The sequence below is a fragment of the Balaenoptera physalus genome, assembly GCF_965194825.1.
Source record: "Balaenoptera physalus genome assembly, chromosome: X".
NCBI lineage: Eukaryota > Metazoa > Chordata > Mammalia > Artiodactyla > Balaenopteridae > Balaenoptera > Balaenoptera physalus.
The window spans coordinates 56,106,701-56,128,752 of NC_138903.1; the positions used below are offsets into that span (position 1 = coordinate 56,106,701).

The 22,052-nt window shown below is 36.4% G+C and overlaps 1 protein-coding gene across 7 annotated transcripts in view; it reads left to right on the forward strand.

Annotated features, from left to right (window-relative positions):
• The window catches only part of HEPH (hephaestin), an 80,502-nt gene that overhangs the window by 37,613 nt on the left and 20,837 nt on the right, over positions 1-22,052 (forward strand). For all 7 annotated transcript variants that reach the window (XM_082444915.1, XM_082444917.1, XM_082444918.1 and 4 more), the window contains 3 exons: positions 6,495-6,708; positions 8,256-8,395; positions 9,180-9,311. In XM_082444915.1, coding sequence (XP_082301041.1) covers positions 6,495-6,708; positions 8,256-8,395; positions 9,180-9,311 — 486 coding nt within the window. The remainder of the gene's footprint in view (positions 1-6,494; positions 6,709-8,255; positions 8,396-9,179; positions 9,312-22,052) is intronic.

Below are 22,052 nucleotides of genomic sequence, written 5' to 3' on the forward strand. Positions count from 1 at the left end.
GCATTTATTGTTTGTAGATTTTTGATGATGGCCATTCTGACCAGTGTGAGGTGATACCTCATTGTAGTTTTGATTTGTATTTCTCTAATAATTAGTGATGTTGAGCATCCTTTCATGTGTTTCTTGGCAATATGTATATCTTTGGAGAAATGTCTATTTAGGTCTTCTGCCCATTTTTGGATTGGGTTGTTGTTCTTTTGCTATTGAGCTGCATGAGCTGCTTGTATATTTTGGAGATTAATCCTTGTCAGTTGCTTCGTTTGCAAATATTTTCTCCCATTCTGAGGGTTGTCTTTTCATCTTGTTTATGGTTTCCTTTGCTGTGCAAAAGCTTTTGAGTTTCATTAGGTCCCATTTTTTAATTTTTGTTTTGTTTTTATTTCCATTTCTCTAGGAGGTGGGTCAAAAAGGATCGTGCTGTGATTTATGTCATAGAGTGTTCTGCCTGTTTTCTTCTAAGAGTTTTATAGTGTCTGGCCTTACATTTAGGTATTTAATCTATTTTGAGTTTATTTTTGTGTATGGTGTTAGGAAGTGTTCTAATTTCAGTCTTTTACATGTAGCTGTCCAGTTTTCTCAGCACCACTTATTGAAGAGGCTGTCTTTTCTCCATTGTATATGCTTGCCTCCTTTATCAAAGATAAGGTGACCATATGTGCGTGGGTTTATCTCTGGGCTTTCTATCCCGTTCCATTGATCTATACTAAAACAGAAATATAGTAATTTCTCTTTGAAGAGCCTAGGGTGTATTCTTTTTTCCAGGCAGTAGGTGGCAATAGTGTTTGTAAGAAAAATCTCTCAGTTAAATGCAGTTCCCACTAAAGTTTTATTTTAGTTCTGTAAATTCCATTCATATTTGAGAAAAAAAATCCTTAAACAAATCAAGTTTCCTTGACAAATTAATAATTTCAGCCTGGCACTGGGTTTGACAAAAACTTGGCATAAAACAGGCCACTTGGGTCCTCATTTCTCCTCATCTACCTAGGATACTCTCTTGGTCAAGAAGAGTTGTTGTTTGCAAATTAGAAATAACCATTAATGGGGCTGAAAAAGGGACAATAGAATTAAGTGCTTGTAGTGAGTGCTAGGGTGGGGAACTTCTGGAAAAGAAAGACCCATCTCTCTAGCCTTGGTCCCAAAGTCAAACCCTAGTATTAATATCCTTCCTATGAAATTAGCCAGGCTCCCCAGCCAGGTCTATATGCCTCTGTGGGGCTCATTCTTACTCTGGATGAGTGAAATTATTTTTGTGCCACACTAAGGCCCAAGGAGAGTGACTGTAGATGGCTTAAAAACATGGGAGGAGAGGCAGTGAATGGGTTTATAATGGTAAAGGCTTAAAAGGTTAATCTTGGTCAAGATTCCTGAGTTTTCTTATTAGAAAAAGCCCAAACTCTTTTTACCTTTGCATTTTCCAGTCCTTTCAAACTCTCCTCTTTCTGAACAATCCTCGAGTCATAGAATGTTGAAACTGGTACAGCCCCTTCGAGATCATCTTTCACTTATTTTGCTAATGGGTGGAAGAGACAGACATCTGGAGGGGGGAAAATGATTTTCTCAGGTTAGGAATGTCGGCTCTATGTTTTTTTTCCCTTTTGCCCCTTCTCTATCAACCCCTGTTGATTCTTACTCCTAGGTAATCTCTTTAATCTGAAGTCTCCTTCATTCTACCTTGAGATTTTAGTCTCTGATTAAGACTGAGAGAGACCATTGTGAGTAGCTCCCCAAAGACAGGACAAAATTACCAAATTAATGGAAAAGCTAGAACCAGAATCTGGCTTTGGAATTCTAGAAAAAGGGGTAGCAATGAAGATTGGTAAATATAAATATGCAATTAAGCAGCTTTGCAGATGACTTAAAACATCACCATGGAGATTCAACTTGTTGTTTGCTGGATGCTTACCATTATGTTTAACAAAACAGAAGAATAAATTCCCAGAAAAAATGCAGCAAAATGCTAGAAGTGTGAGTGTTGTGGGTTTATTGGTGACTTTTTTTAATCCTGTTTTTGCTTTGCTTTAAATTCTAATAATATTTTAATTTCAAATATTAATTACATTTAATATAAATGATGATTTTGCACTTAAAAATGTCCCGAATAATACACCTCAGCTTTTCCAAAAGAACCACTGATACTAGAGCTTTGATAGCCAGGGAAAGTGGCATAAAAAGAGGTTAGAGCTTGTAATGTGCTATTTTCCACCAACTTCATGTAGATTTCTCAGCAGCAAAGAGAACATTTATTACTGCTCTGGTCCGTCAGAGTTTCTTTTCTCTCTTTCACCATTGGAGCTCATTCTTTATTCATTTATTTTTCCCCCTTTCCCACACTCTTTTCTTTCCCCATTACTTTTTCTCCCTTCTCCTATTTTTTCCTCTTCCTCTATCATCCTTTCTTTTTGTTTTGCTTCTCTCCTTTTTCTATCTCTCGTCTCTTTTCCCTCTTCTTTCCTTCATTCTTCCCTTTTTTCATCTATTTGTCTCCTATCTTACCTTTTATCTTCCCTTCTTTTCATTTTCTCCTTGCATTCTTTTTATCTCTCTTCTTTCTTCCTTTCCTTCTTTCTTCTTTCCTTCCCTTCTCTTTTTTTCACTTCTTTTTTTTCTTCCTTTGATTTTTCCTACCTTTTTTGTTTCTCTTTTTTATTTTTGTTTTTAATCTTCTTTTCTCCTTTTTCTTTTATCTTTATTTCTTTTCCTTTTCCCTTCTTCTTGTTTCTTTTCTTCTTTTTCCTTTTCCTTTAATCTGTATCTTTTCACTCTTCTTGTCTTCATGTTTCTCCTTTTTTCTTCCTCACTTTTTATTTTACCTTTCTTTTACAATTAGATTTTCCCCAGACATAGTAAATATCTGTTTTCTTCCACTTTTTGGTCTAGATGCTAGGGATGTGAGGATGAATGAGGCAGTTCACAGTTAGTGTGAAAAGGAGAAAGGTATGTAAACAATATTCACTGTGTTATGATAATGCTATCAGCCAAGGGCTATAGTAACACATGGGAAGCTATAACAAGTTCTGCCTGACTTGTGGAGTGAATCTTTCCTAGAAAAGCAGACATTCAAACTGAGCGTTTAAAGAAGAGTTAACTGTTACCAGGCAAAGAAAGGGGATGGATGGTGAAGAGGGTATTATAGGCAGTAGGAACCACATGGGCAGTGACTTGAAAGCAGCATCTGCTTAGAGAAGGTTGCATAGATTGATTTTATTCAATGGTTCTCAACTAAGGGGGTATGCTAAAAGGTGTTTGGAAATGTGTGGAGATACTTTTAGTTGTCAAATGACTGGGGATATGGGGGTGTGATACTGTCATTTAGAGAGTGGTAGTCAGAGATTCTCAAGCTTTCTGCAATATGTAAGACAGTCTTAAACAATGAAGAATAATCCCACACAAACTGCTAGTTCCAGCCTTGTTGAGGAACACCAAGAAAAAAGGTTTAAGAGGAGGTAGAGCAGGGGGCCCTTGAAAGAGGTGATGAGAGCCTGACAGTGGGTGGGAGCAATAGGGATGGACAGAAGTGGCAGAGTTAAGGGATATTTGAGAGAGAAATGACAGGACTTTGCTGAGGGACTGAGCAGGAAGAAAGGATGTCTGAGGTTTTCGTTTGGCTTGTGCACTAGATGGATGGTGGTGTCATTAACCAAATGAGCAAACACAGAAGCAAGGAAAGGATAGTAAGGTTTGGGTAGAAGCACTCATTTGGGGGCATGGTGAATTTTAAATTTCTTGTGAAGTCCAAGTGGTGTGGACTTTACCGTAGATAGCTGTGGGTAGACATATAAACATTGGAGGAAAAGTCCAGGCTAGAGAGAGAGATTTGAGTATTTTCATAGTCGAAGTCCTTTAGCATGTAAAGTTATAGGAAATAAAACTTAAAGCAAAAATCAACATTTAAGTGTAGAAGGGAGAAGATAAACCAGGTTAAGGAGACAGAAAAAAAGATTGGTCACAGAGTTAGGAGGAGAGTCAGATGCCAAGGGCAGAAGAGCGTTGAAAAAGAAGCAATTTGGGGACTTCCCTGGTGGTCCAGTGACTAAGACTCCACACTCCCATTGCAGGGGGCCCGGGTTCAATCCCTGGTCAGGGAACTAGAACCCACATGGTGCAACTAAAGATCCCATGTGCTACAACTAAGACCCAGTGAAGCCAAATTAATAAATAAATTAAAAAAAAAAAAAGAATCACCTTGGACAACAATGTCCATATGAGATGATGTGATAGTCCCAGGTCACATGATTCTCCCAAAAAGACTTCTATTTTTCCCATTCCCTCCAGTGATCATCAGGCTTTCTTCTCCATACCAACCCCTAAGCTATGACGTTTAGACAGTGTATACAGTCATTCATTTGTACAGAAATTCATTCACTCAACACATATTTATTGCACACCTCCCATGTGCTAAGACTGGGGTAGAGAGGTGAAAAGATAGACATGATACTTACTCCCAGGGGAGATCTACAACAAACACACAAAAACACACACATAAAATAATAAGATAATTTCAGATCATGATACATGTCATGAAGGAAATAAAATACAATGGTGTGCTAAACTGACTGGAGCTTTAGAGAAGGTATATGGGGAAGACCGCTCTGAGAATGCGACATTTAAGATCTAAGTAATGGGGAGGAAGGAGCTATATGAAGATCTCTGAGCAGTATGTTCCGAGCAGAGGGACAAGCAAGTGTAAATGTCTCAAGGTGGGAATAAACATGGTTTGTTCAAGGGTCAGAAAGAAGGCCAGTATGGTTGGCGTGTAGTGAGCAAGGAGAAGCCTGACATCGTATGAAATCATAGAGGTTGGCAAGAGTCATATTATATAGGGCCTTATAGACCACAGTCAGGAACTTGAATTGTATTCTGAGTATGAATGGAGCATTTAAACAAGGGAGCAATGTGCTCTGGATCATATTTGTTAAAGAGGACCCTGTATCTTGTTTGGAGAATGTTTGAGGTGGGAGGGAGAAACAGAGAAGACAGTTGTGAGACCATTGAAGTTTTCCAGGTGAAAGATGATAGTGGCTTTGACTAAGGAAGTGAGAGTGGAAACAGAAGGATGACTGTGAGGGAAGAGATGATAGGATTTACTGATGGAATAGATTTGGGGGATAAGGGAAATAGAAAAGTCAGAAAGTAGATATGGAAAGAAAATATTAGATTTTTTTCAAGAAGTCTATAAACTAGTGGAAAGGACTGTTTTTTTAAAGAGAGGAACACTTAGTCCTTAACCATGTGATTTAGATGTAAAGTGTTTTAAGAGTAGAGAGGCCAAGAACGTAGAGTCCAATGTGGGCCGGAGTAGTCAGCGAGGACTTTCTAGAAGAGATGAAGCATGAATTGGGTCTTGGAGAATGAGTGAACTCTTATAGATATTTATGGGGAAGGGGATGGGCAGGTCTATTCCAGAAAAGTAAAAATAACATGAGTGAAAATTCCAAGATAAGAATGAGATATGTGAGAGGGGCCATCAGGGACAGATTTAGTTAAAGCACTGGTTGAGTTTGGGACAGAGTGGTAAGTGGGATTGTATCAATAGTTTGGAGCTAGCTCATAGAAGCCTTTAAAAGCCAGGAGGAATTTGTAGTGGTGGTATAGGCAGTCAGCAGTAAAGGAAGGAATACTGGGGAAAATGTTAAAAAGTTAGTTTCTCCTGATCAATATTCTATGAGCCTATGTGTCCTTGACATAGAAACTTGGATCTTGAGATTAGATCCAGGCAGCTCTACAACTCAGACATTTAAGACTGATATCCAAACATTTCATTGTAAAAAACCTAGGGAAAGCCATTCCAAAGCTCTCTGATGTAAGAATTCTTGTGATCAAGAAATTCATATATATATATATATATATATATATATATATATATATATATATATATATGTATTTAAGCCCATATTTATTTCTTTGAGACTTGGTAAGAAGGGAGAAAATTGGTCAATTCCTTCCTTCAAATAATAATTACAGCTTTATTTACTTACTTATAGTTTCACTTATTGAACATTTACTCTATAATGTGCCAAGCAATATCTACATATTATTGTATTTAATTCTAAAACAATCCTATTAAGTAAAATGCCCCCCACTTTACCATGATGAAACTGAAACATACAGAGGCTTAAAATTTTCCTGAAGGTTTTATAGATAATAAGTGTCAGATAGGGTGACTGACCATCCTGGTTTGCTCAGAACTGAGGAGTTTCCAGGGATGTGGGACTTTCAGTGCTAAAACTAGAGAAGCCCTTGGTAAACAGGGGGGAGCTGGTCATCCTAGTGGCAGGTTTAGTTTTAAACCCAGACAATGTAGCTTTGGCACCAGAGCTCTTAACCTCTGTGCTCATTGCTCTCAATAAACTTGTAATAATCTTTTATCTAATGCATAGAAAAACCTTATCTAAAGCTACCCACTCTCTGCAATATGCCTAGAGAGAAGTAGGAACTCCCTCAGGCACTATACAGGGGTATTTTGATTCAGGTTTTGCTCTCTGTTCCTACCTCAGGGACATTTGAAATTTACTGCCAGGCAGGCAGCCATAGAGAAGCAGGGATGAGGGCAATCTATAATGTCTCCCAGTGTCCTGGCCGCCAAGCCAACCCTCGTCAACGTTACCAAGCTGCAAGGATCTACTACATCATGGCAGAAGAGATGGAGTGGGACTATTGCCCTGACAGGAGCTGGGAACTAGAATGGCACAATCAGTCTGAGAAGGACAGGTAAGGCTTCAGAAAAGAAGCGATCACACTTTCAAAGACTCTGGACCATTTTACTGAAATGGAGGAAGACACTGAAATTCTGAGCTGAGGAGGCACTTATCTAAAGTCAACTAATAAGATACCAACAAATCTAGAGGAAGGACTAGAACACAGGTAAGCTGGTACTCAGTGCTTGGTCTATGTTGTTATACTGTAGAGCTGAAGTAAAGACCTTGTCCACATCCTCATGCTCTCAGTCTTGGCATCCTTTCCTCTGGTTAGCCAGAAGCACTGATATTGGGACTTAAATTTTATTGGGAATTTACTCAAGGGACTGAATGTCCCCAAGCTCAGATGTCCCTTGACAAAATGTCTTTAAGATAGAGGCTAAGCTGTATAGAAGAAAAAGCCCAAAATAGAGTGGCTTAAATATGTTAGAATTTTATTTCTTGCTTAAGTACAAATATGAGCAGTTCAGGGCCAATAGGTGAACTAGTCATCCATAACACTTGCTTTCATCTGTGGAACTAAGACATCTCTTCCAGTTGTAGTCATTCCCAGCTATCAAGAAATGGGAACTAAATCCATGCCAAGCAGCATTGTCTGTGAGGCCTGAAGTTGTAATACATTACTTTCTCTGAATCCCCATTATCCTGAACTTATTCATATGGCCATACCTAGCTGCAAGAAAGTCCAGGAAGTGTAATCTCTGGTTAGGCAGCCATGTGCTCAGCTAAAACCTAGGTGATTCTATTACTAAAAAGGAAGGAGGGGAGAATGGGAATTTAGGTACAGTTTAGCAATTTCCACTATAGTTTATTTTTGGTGTTCTCACTACCCTTTACCAATCTTTATGTTGGTTTTTGAAGGTTGAAGCCTTCTTGCTAACTTGTTCTGCAACCTAGAAAAAATTAATTCCCTTTTCTGGACTCTGGTTTACTCATCTTTAAAGTGATGTGGTATAGTTGAAAGAACTTGACCAGCCTTTAATCCAAGCCCTGGATCCCTTTCTGGCTGATAGTATCAATGAAGATAAGCCCTATCACCTCTAGATCACTGGATTCCTCCTCTAGGACATACATACCTCATCAGCCTATTGGGACGATCAAATGATAAAATGAATAATAAAGCTCTTTGTAAACAGGAAAACATCCCATAATGAGAAATCTGTAAGATTTCATTTTCTTCCTACCTCTCCCTACCCCTTATCCACCAGCAACAGAAGCAGTTAGTATTCTCCTACTACCTGTACCTTGTCCTTTGTCAGACTAATTCCATCTAAGACATCATTAAGGCTGGAACTAGAGTTCACGGCTTCTGATTCTTACCAGATTAATTTTACTATAAATTCCTAACTGGATGATGGCAAACAAGGAAATATAAATAAATATTGAAATATGCCATCTTTAACTGCCGATATGCAGCCAAAGTGCATAATCTGACATTAGAAGGAATAGGCCTCACCTTCTTATACCTGTGACATGAGTTTGGGTCTGACATAGCTTTCCCATACTTGAAAATGAGGGGTTAAGGGAAAGGTGCTGATGCCACTCTTTGAATTCCTCTAGTTATGGTCACATCTTCCTGAGCAACAAAGATGGACTCCTGGGTTCCAGATACAAGAAAGCTGTATTCAGGGAATACACTGATGGTACATTCAGGGTCCGACGGCCAAGGACTGGATCAGAGGAACACTTGGGAATCTTAGGTAAGGGAATTCCACTTCCCTCCTAGTGTCTAGAAACCTGTGATGCTCCTAGGGAGGTTATGTCATATCAGGAAGGCCTCTCCATTCCCCCTTATCAGTTTTCCTTATAGTGGAACTATGGTCATATTCTATAAATCATTCATGAAAATAAGCAATCATATGGGGGTAATTCATGAATTCTGCTGCAACCTAAACCAGGTATTTCCAGGCCTCTATATCTAGGGATCTGTAAGGGTGATGAATTTTTTTTTCAATGCTAAAAGCAAGGGAACTTAGGAACATCGAAGAGTAGGAAAAATGGTACAGGGAACCAGTATTACCCTTACACCCTTGCAATTATTGCTGTAGTTTCTTCACTTTCATAGGAGCCAATGAGTTTCATCATTTTTATCTTCACACAGAAGGGACCCACTGGTCCTTGAAGGGAACCCAGCAATTCTGTACTCTGTGTCAAACTCTCACTCCTTACCAACAATGATTCCACAGAGCCCTGAATATGTAGAAACTTGGGCTATTATACAAAGAGAGTTGGGGTGGGAAAAGTGGGGATAATTGGAGGCATAATCTTGTTGTTGAAGTAACTTTATCCTGTGGGTAACAGTATCAGCTCAAGATCTTCTGAATTTAAAAATGGAGTCAGTCACGACTTTCAGTTTTGGGACCCTTTCTCCGAGCAAACCCCTAATTCTAGGGAGCTCCTATGTATATCCCTTTCTTTAATGTCTTTAATGTCCCTGTTCCACTATTCTACTAATGAGACTTTTTCTTCTTTTGCATATACTAGGTCCACTTATCAGAGGAGAGGTTGGTGATATTCTAACTGTGGTGTTCAAGAACAATGCCAGCCGGCCCTACTCTGTGCATGCCCATGGAGTGCTAGAATCTAGCACCGGCTGGCCACTGGCTGCTGAGCCTGGTGAGTGGGAACACTTTAGTGAAGGAACATGTGAAGCATCTCTGTTTCAGCCCTCTGGCTTGTTCCTTTAAAAAAAAATATGCCCTTAGCAAACAGAAACAGGAATATTAACCAGAACTAAGCCTCAGTCTGAATTTGTCTCTATGAAATACGCATTTTTTCAATCTCAGAACAGACTGCCTACCTTAGGTCTTTTGTTTAATCAAAGACATACTCAACACTTGCCACACATGGAGCCTTATACTGTCGTTAACCCTGAATACAGATTGAGCTTCTAACCCTCTCTAGATCTGAAGTTAAACTTGGCTATAGTCTGAGCTCCTAATCATGACTAGAGACTGGCCTGTCCCAGACCACAAACTGATCCTTAAACCCAGCCATAGATAAAGTTCTTGTCCTCTTAGTACAGACTAAATCCTAACTCCAGTCATATACTAAACTTCTAATATTAAATGTAGGGTTACCATAATCTTGATCACATTATCTTCCATGCATTCATTCACTGAATAAACACTTACTGGAGGCTTACTGGGTACAGGAAAAATGTTAGAAGTTATGGAAAGAGTGGGGAATAATACTTTTTCGTACCCTAAAAAACTTGGGCTATTATGATAGAGAGATAAGTAAACCGGTAATTATAATGCCGTGTTTTAACTGTTAAATAGGGGCTTTAAAAATGTGCCATGGAAGTGTAGAATAGGGTACCTAATCTAAAGTTTGGATGGTCAAGGATGATTTCCCAGAGTAAGTGATAGCTGAGATCTAAATCAGTAGTTCTCAAACTTTAGCATGCATCAGAATCACCTGGAAGGTCTGTTAAATCATAGATTTCTGGGAATAACCCCAGAGCCTCTGATTCAGTAGGTCTGGGATAGGGTTCAAGAATTTTCTTATTCAAACAAGTTCCTAGGTGATTCTGATGTTGCTGGATCAGGAACTACACCTTAAGAACCAATAATCTAAAGAATGAGAAGTAAGTATACAGGTAAAGTGATAGTGTGGAAGAAAAGCAGGGAAAAGGAAGTTCCATATGTGGGGAATGCAATATGTAAAGATTCAGTAGTAAGAGAGATGAAATTTGACGTTGAGGAAAGGGTTCTAAAAAGATCAAGTAAGTAGAATCAACAGGATTTGATTAACTGGATATGGAAGGTGAGAAGGAGAAGGATTCTTGAATGATAACCACATATTTGGAGGAAAATCCTGGAATGATTCCCACATTTTTGGCCTGGACAACCAGATATATGGTAATGTCATTCACCAATATAGGGAACATGGGCAGAAACTGATTTGGGATGGGGAAGAATGGATGATGGTGAGTTCACATTTGAATTTCTTGAATTTATGATGTCTGTAAGACAACCAGATAGAGATATTTAATAGACATAAAGGTCCAAAGCTCAAAAGAAAGGTAGGATCTGAGGGAATAGATGTGAAAGACATCAACATTTAAGTAGTAATTGAAGGCAAAGAAATAAACACAGTCACCCTGGAAGAGTATATTCAATGGGACAGTAGGAATCCTAGAATGATACCCTGAGGAAAACCAACTTTTAAGGGAGGTACTAATTGAAAAGTAAGCGTGAGAAAAAGTGAGCAAGATGTTAGAAGAAAAACCAGGATAAGATTGTATCAAAAATGTTTAAAAGAAGATCATTTCAAAAATGAAGAGGTCAACAGTTTCAGCTTCCTCAGAGAGGTTAAATAAGGTAACATAAAATTTCCCATTGGATATAGCAACAGAGGAATGGCTGGTGCTTTTCATAAATTGGTGGGGAAAGAAGCCAGATTATAATGGAATAAAGAGTAATTGGGAGATTTGGGAATGGAAACAGTGAGTGTGGCTTAATTTTAAGACTTAAGAAGAGCAATTTCAGGTGACGAGATGGTCTGGGGTTTGACCAGGGGCTAAAGTAAAGTGGAAGTGAAAGTTACTGGATTTGAGATCAAGGGACTGAAAGGCTAGAGTGTTGTATGATTCATCCATATAGACTTTAAAGTTACTCAGAAGAGTGGTAGAGATTGGGGTGGAAAGGAAGATGGTGATCCAGGTACTAAAATCATCAATAAATGAGTAAAAGGAGAAAGGGGATACATTGGAAACAGGGAAAACATTTAGAAGGTTGTAGCAGTACATACAAGTGAAGATAATGACTTTAACAAAAGTGGTAGGAAATGAGGATTGAGAGAATTAGTTGGGTTTGAGGGATGTTAATGGATAATCAATAGGACATGATGATTGTACAGGTGTTAGGGGATAAGAGAGATAGTAGAGTTAAGGATAACAAACTATTTTTTGGATTAAGCACCTAGATGGTGGTACCACTCACAAAAGAAGATAAAAAAACACGAAGTACGGAGTGTTTTTGTTTGTTGGTTTGTTTGTTTATTTAGAGGGGGAAGATATTAAGTTTATTTTTGATTGTCTTGAATATAAGGTACCTGTAAGACATCCAGGTGGAAAAGAGAGCACTGATAAGAATAGGAGGCTGTACTCAATTTGAGTAAGGGTTTGTAATTTGGAAGAAACATCTGAAAAAATGTGGAGCTTTAACAGTCACCAGTAACTACAATAAATGATAGTTGAAATCATGATCATATGTGAGATCACCTAGTGAGATAGTGTGTAAAGTGACAATAACATTGAGCTGAGAATGGAACTTTGCAAAATACCATTACTTAATAGGAGGTGATTTACCTTAAATAATTTATAGATTTGAAGCAGTTCTAATCAAAATCACAATTGGACATTTGTATACTTAAATGAAATGATTGTATATAAAGTTCATTTGGAAGAATAAGGAATGCCTGGACAAGAAGATCCAAGAAGTATTTAAAGAAGAATGAGATGAGTGAACCTAGAGAATATAATACATAGTGAAGTCAGTCAGACAGAGAAAGACAAATACTATATGATATCACTTATATGTAGAAACTAAAAAATAATACAATAAAATAAAATGAGTCTATATACAAAGCAGAATCAGACTCACAGACATAGAAAACAAACTTATGGTTACCAAAGGGGAGAGGAAAGGAGGAAGGGACAAATTAGGAGTATGGAATTAACAGATACAAACTACTATACATAAAATAGATAAACAACAAAGATATACTGTATAACACAGGGATTTATATTCAATATCTTGTGATAACCTATAATGGAATATAATCAGAAAAAACCTGAATCATTATGCTGTACACCTGAAACTAACACAATATTGTAAATCAACTACTCTTTAATAAAAAAGATTGAGAGAAGACTAGCACAACCCAATATTACAGCATATTATAAAGGTACAATAATTAAAGCAGCATGGTACTATTAAAAAATAATTAATAGGACAAAAAAATCCCTGAAACAAACTCAAAGTTCTATCTTTGTCAACAGCTATGGGAATACAACTATTCCACTACTAGCCCACATTTCTTCTTTCTACCTCCCTCCTTAGGTCTCCTCACAAAGGAAATGTTATTAATCTGATTAGTCAGAACCCAGGATATTTGTTGGACAATGCCTTACTAGTGGGCAGGGTTACTGTTTCTCTCATCTCAGCACTCTCTATTTCACTGCCTACTTCCATGTGTTAAGTTGATCTGTGCCTGCAAATGGGTAAACTGGTTATATGAGTTAAGACTCATATAACTGGTTTTCTGTGTTATGCCTGCACTGCAGATCGAGCTATCTTAGTTTCAAGGGGCTAGAATGAGGAAGCTTTGTTTAGGACTTTAAGTCAAAGTTTTTCAAAAGCCTCAAGGAGAGGAGTAACTAATAAAAGCCAGACATTCTTGTGATCCTGTATTAATATCATCACAATAGCATAGAAATCTTGCCTCTTGCCTCTGATGCTGAGTGTATATAAAAGTTTAATATTAGAAAAATCTAGCACTTCAGTGGCAGAAAGGAAAAATTGATCAATACAGTCAGCTCTCCATATCCACTTGTTCAACCAACTACATCCATGGATTCAACCAACTACAGACTGAAAATATAGTTGATCCTTGAACAACATGGATTTGAACTGCACAGGTCCTCTTATATGCAGATTTTTTTCAATAAATATGTACTAAAGTACTACCCAATCTGTGGTTGGTTGAATCCATAGATGAGGAACCACGAATATGGAGGGTCAACCATAAAGTTATATGTGGATTTTCATTTTTTAATATAATTTTTAAAACATATTTATTTATTTATTTGGTTGCACCAGGTCTTAGTTGCAGCAGGCGGGCTCCTTAGTTGTGGATTGTGGGCTCCTTAGTTGTGGCATGCATACTCTTAGTTGCAGCATGAATGTGGGATCTAGTTCCTTGACCAGGGATCAAATCCGGCCCCCCTGCATTGGGAGCACAGAGTCTTAACCACTGCACCACCAGGGAAGCCCTTATATGTGGATTTTCAGTTGTGTGGAAGGTTGGCATCCTTAACCCCTGTGTTGTTCATGGGTCAACTGTATTCAGAAAAAAATTCCAGAAAGTTTCAAAAAACAAAACTTTAATTTGCCATGGGCCAGGAACTATTTACATAGCATTTACATTGTATTTACAATTATTTACATAGTATTTGCACTGTATTAGATATTATAAGTAATCTAGAGATGATTTAAAGTATATGAGAGGATGTGTGTAGGTTATATGCAAATACTGTACCATTTATATAAGAGACTTAAGCATGGATTTTTGTATCTATGGGGGTTCCTGGAACCAATCCCCCATGGATACCAAGAGAGGACTATATATGGCTTTAGGACAAGTTGTCTCTTGTCAAAAACAAAATTAGATCTCTGTTTATTACCATATGCTAAAATAAATTACAAGCAGATTAAAGGTAAAATAGCTTAAAAATAAAAGAATTAAAAGAAAATATAAGTGAAAATTTATCTGAATTCTGGATGGAGATAGATTTTTCTAAGTTTGAGACCCTAAAAAGATGTTTAACACATAAGATATTGTTACTACATGTAGGATACTTATTTTTTTTAAAAGAGTAGTAAAAGAAAAATTAGTATATAGACAGGAAATTTATGAAGGAAGAAATACAAATGTCCAATTTAAAAAATAAATTAGGGGTCACTAATAAATATTGCAGTGCAAATTGGTTAGTAAAACCGATGTGACCTCTGCCCTCATACATTTTACAGTCTAGGGGAGAAAGCAGGTAATAAGCAAGAAACCAATAGATACATACATATTTACAAAATTAGGTAAGTTCTATGAAGGAAGCAGAAGAAGATAATGTGACAGGGTAGAGGGAGAGGTGTATAAATCTTCCTGAGGCAGTGACATTTAATTTGAGACCTGATGGATATAAGGAGCTAGGGAGGCAACTATGAGAAGAGTATTCGAGGAAGGGGAGAAAATTCCAAGAAAAAGGAACAGCAAGGGTAAAGACCCTGAAGCAAGAGTGTATTCGGTCTGATCAAGAAGAGCAAGACTGCTAGTGTTCTGGAATTGAGTAGGCCACAGGGAGAAGGGTAGGTGAAAAGGTCAGAAAGTTAAAAGTGGAAGAAGAGCAGGAAGTAGATTATGTTGGGTCTTACAGGCCATAATAGGAAGTTTGAGTAGATTGGGAGGCCATTGGAAGATTTTAAGCAGAGGAGTGACGTGATCTGACTTACATTTTATCACGACCAATCCGATTGCTGTGTTGAGGAGAGATTATAAGTAGGCAAGGGAGGAATTAGGGAGATGATCTAGGAAGCAATGCAGTAATTCTGTTTAGAGATGATGAGATGACGGTAGTTTGGAAGTGATGAGCAGTGGTCATATTTAGGATGGGTTTTTAAGGTAGATCCGATGAGATATTTTGATGGTCTAGATGTGAGATGGGAGGGGGAAAGAGCAGAAAAAGATGATTTCAAGGTTTTGGTCTGGACCAATGGAAATAGTTGTCATTTAATGAAATGGAGAAATTTGAAATAAAGTTTAAGATGTGGAAATATCAAGTAGGTATTTGGCTACACGTGTAGCCAAATTAGAGAAGAGGTGTGAACTCGAGATAGAAATTTAAGAGTCATCAGCATGTAGATGATATTTAAAGATATAATATGCATGAGATCACTTAGGGAGTGAGTTAGACAATAAAGAGTGACTGAGATAATTAGATTAATCCAGGTATGAAATGATGGCAGCTCAGGCCAGCCAAATACAGTGAAAGGAGTGAGAAGTGTTCTGATTCTGGGGTTTCAAGATAGATTGGGGTTTCTAGATAGATTTTTCTTTTTGATTTTCAAGAGTTTCTATATTTTAGTTATTAGTCCCTTGCCTGTTCTATACATTGCAGGTATCCTTTCCCAATTTGTCATTCATCTGTTCATTTTGTTCATGGTGTTGTTTGTTGAACAGAACATAATTTGTAATCAAATTTTGGCCTCATGATTTGTGTTTTTTTAGTTTTGTTTATAAAGTCCTTTCCACCTCTGGTCACAAAGATATTGGGCTATATTATCTTCTATTTATAATTTTGTCACATTCAGATCTTTAATAATGCCAGAATCTACCTTTCTATGTGCCATTAGCTAGGGATCCATTTAATTTTTTTCTCCATATAGTGAGCAAGTTTTCTCAATACCATGTCTTAAACAATTCAGCTCTTCCCCATTTTACTTGTTTTTGCCACCTTTATAGTTTACTTTCTTTTTTGTGAATTTTTATTGGAGTATGGTTGCTTTACAATGTTGTGTTAGCCTGCACTGCACAACAAAATGAATCAGCCATACACATAGAGATATCCCCTCCCTTTTAGCCTTCCTTCCCATTTAGGTTACTACAGTGCATTAGATAGAGTTCCCTGTGCTATATAGTATGTTCCCATCAGTTGTCTTTTTTACACCTAATATCAATAACGTATATGTGTCAGTCCCAGTCTCCCAATTCCTCCCACCCCACCTCTTTCCCCCTTGGTATCCATACATTTGTTCTCTATGTCTGTGTCTCTATTTCTGCTTTGCAAATAAGATCATCTATACCATTTTTCTAGATTCCACATATATGTAAGCATATATCACATATTATTATATGATATTTGCTTTCCTCTTTCTGACTTACTTCACTCTGTATGACACTCTCTAGGTCCATCCACGTCTCTACAAATGGCCCAATTTCATTCCTTTCTATGGCTGAGTAATATTCCATTGTATATAGGTACCACATCTTCTTTATCCATTCCTCTGTTGATGGACATTCAGTGTTTACTTTCTTTAAATAAATAGATCTGACTCCAAGTTTTATTTTGTTATATTTGTATGTTATTATGTTATTGCAACAATATCATGCTATTTTTATTATTATAAGTTTGAAATTTGTCTTAATATTTGGAGGATAGGCCTCCTTTGTTCAGGATTGACTTAGGTATGTGTTATTTTTTCATATAAATTTTAGAGTAAGTTTATCAAGTTCATCAACAAAATCCAACTATGATTTTGATTTGCATTGTGTTGAATTTATAGATTATTTTAGAGAAAATTGGCATTTTTATATTATTCACTTGTTGGAATAACTTTCCATTTATTCAGATAGTCTTCTTTGTGAAGACACATAACACTTTTTTCATAGTGTTATGAAAATTTCCCCATTAAGGTTTTACATATGCCTAATTAAGTTAATCTGTGGATGTCTTACTGCTTTTGTTGCTAATTTAAAATTATATTTCTAATTGATTATTGCTAATGTAGTTAAATGCTATTGATTTTTATAATTTAATCTTTTATCTGGTAGGCTTCCTGAATTTCCTTATTAATTCTGTAGTTTGTTGATTCTGCAAAAACCGAGTGTTTTGTCCTTCTACTTATTATTTCCTTTATGACATATGTGTTTGTCAGGATCTCTAATATTAGTGATAGTGGTGGTAACCCTTAGCTTTTTCCTAATCTCAAGGGGGATGCAACTAACTTTTCTCACTTTTTGCTATGGATCTTTTTTGGAGGAAGATGATAAACACATTTATTTAAATTTTAGTCAATGTAAATGACTAAAACCTTTAACAGAAGGATCATTTTAAAACCACTTTGAAGCCTACCTCTGTAAAGTGATTTTTCCAAGATGGTTATACCAGACATGCCCTAATCCCCAAAGCATCTTAAATGGTATAGGTTCTGATAAGCTTGGAATTTGTACACCTCCCCCTCTTCCCCAAGGAAATTTAAAGGCTTTACAATACATACTCCCACATGGCATACACGTTTTCCTGTATTCAATAAATTTCTTCTTAGTAGAGAGGAAAAACCCAACCCAATTATGAGGCCAATCACACCACTGTTGAAAAGCTGTACTTACTACTTCAGAATACTGGCATGAACAACTTGTATTTTAACCTAAAATCTTTATTAAATCCTAGTTTAGTGTCTCTATTATCAGTTAGAGTGTTGGTTAACTTGTGGTGAAATGAGGATTATGCAAGTAATAATGCAGCATAATATTTTACTACTATAAAAACAAGTATCATGTAGTTAGAGTTGTAACTGTACACCCACCTTAAAAATGTTTTCCCACATATCTATGTAAAACATGTAATTTAAAAATACTGACATCATAATATATAAATAGTTGTTATAAATGCATATAACACATTCTAGAGACATCATATTTATTTTTTAAAGAGACTGTAAATTATACATGGAAAAATTACACCCTTGGAAAAGCTTATGTTCTAATAGTGTTGTTAAACATCTAGATTAAATAAGAAATTGTATTTCAGAAGCATGCTATATTACATGTATATCAATTCTAGTACCTTAAGTGCTCACCAACAAATCATTAACATATAGAGACATTCATCACAAGAATCAAGAACTATCATCTATCTCTTCCACATATTAACAGGTGGTCAACTCCAAATCAACAGTGCTCACATAATTATGTCTGTAAACAACTATCCTAAGTGAAAGATGGGCTGAGTTAAGTACAGCTACAACATATTATAAACAATTCATTACAAAAATATCACAAGTTAAAACTGGAACACTTTGCACAGTTGATCACAAGACATCATAAAAACTGTCTTTAGTAAAACTCTGTAACAGATTGGTCAACTGGATATATCTGGATATGATAGAGACTTCTTATTGAAGATGCACACAAGTTAGGATTTTGAGAAAAAAACAACCATCAGGTCTGCTTCACCAGGCTCCTGAAATGTACCCATCACTGCATTACAGAACCTCAAGTCTGTTTTGAAGCCCCAGACAACAGATTTCCCAGAGACACTGTTCATCTACGGTAATGACAACAGCAATCTTGGATTTGTATGATGAGGCTTCTTTTTTATTGAAGTATAATTGCCATTTGATATTATATTAGTTTCAGATGTACAATATAATAATTCAATAATTGTATACATTATGAAATGATCACTGTAATAAGTGTAGTTAACATCTGTCACCATGCATACTTACAATTCTTTTTTCTTGTGATGAGAACTTTGAACGTCTACTCTCATAACAACTTTCAAATATGCAATACAGTATTATAAACTATAGTCACCATGTTTTACATTGCATCCCCATGACATTTATTTTACAACTGGAAGTTTGTACCTTTTGACTGCCTTTACCCATTTTGCCCAACTCCTAACCCATGCCTCTGGCAACCACCAATCTGCTCTCTGTATCTATGACCTTGGGTTTTTTGTTGTTTATTTTTTGTTTGTTTGTTTTTTTCTAATTTAACATATAAGTGAGACCATATGGTATTGGACATTTTCTGACTTATTTCACTTAGCATAATGCCCTAAAGGTCCATTCATTTTGTCACAGATGGAAGGATTTCATTTTTTTATGGCTGAATAGAATTTCATTTTGTGTGTGTGTGTGTGTGTGTGTGTGTGTGTGTGTGTATACACACACATGTATATATCACATCAACTTTATCCACCGAAGGACACTCAGGTTGTTCCCATGTCTTGGATATGGTAAATAATGCTGAAATAAACGTGGGAGTGCATATATCTTTTTGAATTAGGGGTTTTGTTTTCTTTGGATAAACACCCAGAAGTGGAATTGCTTGATCATATGGTAGTTCTATTTTTAATTTTTTGAGGAACTGCCATACTATTTTCCATAGTGGCTGCACCAATTTACATTCCCATCAACAATGCACAAGGGTTCCCTTTTTCCCACATCCTTGCCAACACTTGTTATTTCTTGCCTTTTTGATAATAGCCATTCTAATGGATATGAGTTGCTATCATGGTTTTGATTTGCATTTCCCTAATAACTAATGATGTTGAGCATCTTTTCATGTACCTGTTGGCCACTTTGACGTCTTCTTTGGAAAAATATCTATTCAGATCCTCTGCCCATTTTTTAATCAGGTTGTACATTTTTCTGAATGTTGAGTTGTATGAGTTCTTTGTATATGTTGTATATTAACCCCTTATTGGATATACTGTTTGAAAATATATTCTCCTACTCAGTAGGTGGCCTTTTCGTTTCTTTGAAAAAAATGTTTTTTTATTCAAAAGCTTTTTAGTTTTATGTAGTCCCATTTGCTTATATTTTTGTTGTTGTTTTTGCCTGACAAAACAGATCCAAAAAATGTTGTTAAGACCAACATCAAAGAGTGTAGTGCCTATGTTTTCTTCTAGGATTTTTACGATTTCAGGTCTTACATTTAAGCCTATATCCATTTTGAGTTTATTTTTGTATATGGTGTGAAAAGTAGTTTAGTTAGATTCTTTTACATGTAGCTGTCCAATACTCCCAACATCATTTATTGAAGAGGCTATCTTTTCCCCATTGTATATTCTTGTCTCCTTTGTTGTAGATCAATTGCCCATATAGGTGTGGGTTTATTTTTGGGCTGTCTATTCTATTTCATTGATCTATGTATCTGTTTTTATGCCAGTACCATAATGTTTTGATTACTGTAGTTGTGTAATATAATTTGAAACCAGGGAGCATGATGCCTCCAGCTTTGTTTTTCTTTCTTAAGATTGCTTTGGCTATTCAGTTTCTTTTGTGGTTTTGAACAAATTTTAGAATTGTTCTATTTCTGTGAAAAATGCCATTGAAATTTTGATAGCAATTGCATTAAATCTGCATATTGCTTTGGGTAGTATGAACTTTATAACAATATTAATTCTTCCCAATCCGTGAATATCTTTCCATTTATTTGTGTATTCTTCAATTTCTTTCCTCACTGTCTTATAGTTTTTATTTTTCAGGTCATTCACCTCCTTGGTTAATTTTATTCCTAAGTATTTTATTCTTATTGATGGAATTATAACTGGGAATTATTTTATTAATTTTTCTTTCTGATAGTTTATTATTAGTGTATGGAAACACAACGGATTTCTGTATGTTGATTTTGTATCCTGCAACTTTACTGAGTTTGTTTATTAGTTCTAAAAGTTTTTTGGTGGAGTCTTTAGAGTACTCTCTATATAAGATCATGTCATCCTCAAATAGTGACCGTTTTACATTTTCCTTTCTAATTTGATTACCTTTTATTTTTTCCTCTTGCCTAATTGCCCTGGGTAGGACTTCCAATGCTATGTTAAAAAAAATTGTGAGAGTGGGCATCCTTGTTTTGTTCCTGATCATAAAGGAAAAACTTTCAGCTTTTCACCGTTGAATATGATGTTATATGTGGGCTTGTCATATATGGCCTTTATTATGTTGACGTATATTCCATCTCTTCTCAGTTTCTTGAGCATTTTTATCAGGAATGGATGTTGAATTTTGCAAACGCTTTTTCTGCATTTATTGAGATGATTATATGATTTTTATCTTTCATTGTGTTAATGTGGTGTATAATTATGTTGATTGATTTGTGGATACTGAACCATTCTTGCATCCCTGGAATAAATCTCACTTTATCATGGTGTATGATCCTTTTAATGTATTGTTGATGTCGGTTTGCTAATATTTTGTTGAGGATTTTTGCATCTATGTTCATGATAAACCTATGTTTATCATGTACTTATTGCCATTTTGTTAATTATTTTCTGGCTGTTTTGTAGTTCCTCTGTTTCTTCTTCTCATGCTCACTTTTGTGGTTTGGCGACTTTCTTTAGTGATATGCTTGGATTCTTTTCTCATTATCTTTTGTGTATTTACTATAAGTCTTCCTTTGTAGTTATTAAGACACATATAACAACCTCTATTTATAACCATCTATTTTAAGTTGATAACAACTTATGTTTGAATGCATTCTCAAACTCTACATTTTTACTCTTTCCCCCCAAATTGTATGTTTTTGATGTCACATTTTATATCTTTTTATTTTATATATCCTTTAACTAATTATTGTAGTTATTGTTATTTTAACTACTTTTGTCTTTTATCCACCATACTAGCTTTCTTGTTTAATACTGATGAACTTCTTAAGATTTTTGCTTGTCTGGAAAACTCTTTATCTTGCCTGAAGACAGCCCTCCCCCCCACCACAAAGCCAAAACTCCAGGACAAACAAATAGGCCTCTTTCAAGGAAAGACTGGGGGTTTGTTTCAGTCTGCTGTGTGTGCAGTACCCCAGGGATGGTAGCCTTCTAGGAACTGTCTCTCCAATTGTTACAATCCCATGTGACCCAGGAACACAAGCCCCCCTGGCCACCAGAGCCAGGCATTTAAGGGGAATCTCCTGGGCTGCAGCCACATAAACCAGGGCACCAGATATAAAAACTGGGGCACCAGACATGTATAAAAGCTTCCCTCTGGGAGATACTGGTATTCTGGACAGTAGCAGAGGGCAACAGTGAAGGTGGTGCTTACTGAAGGAAAAAAGACTTAGTGCCTGCCAGCT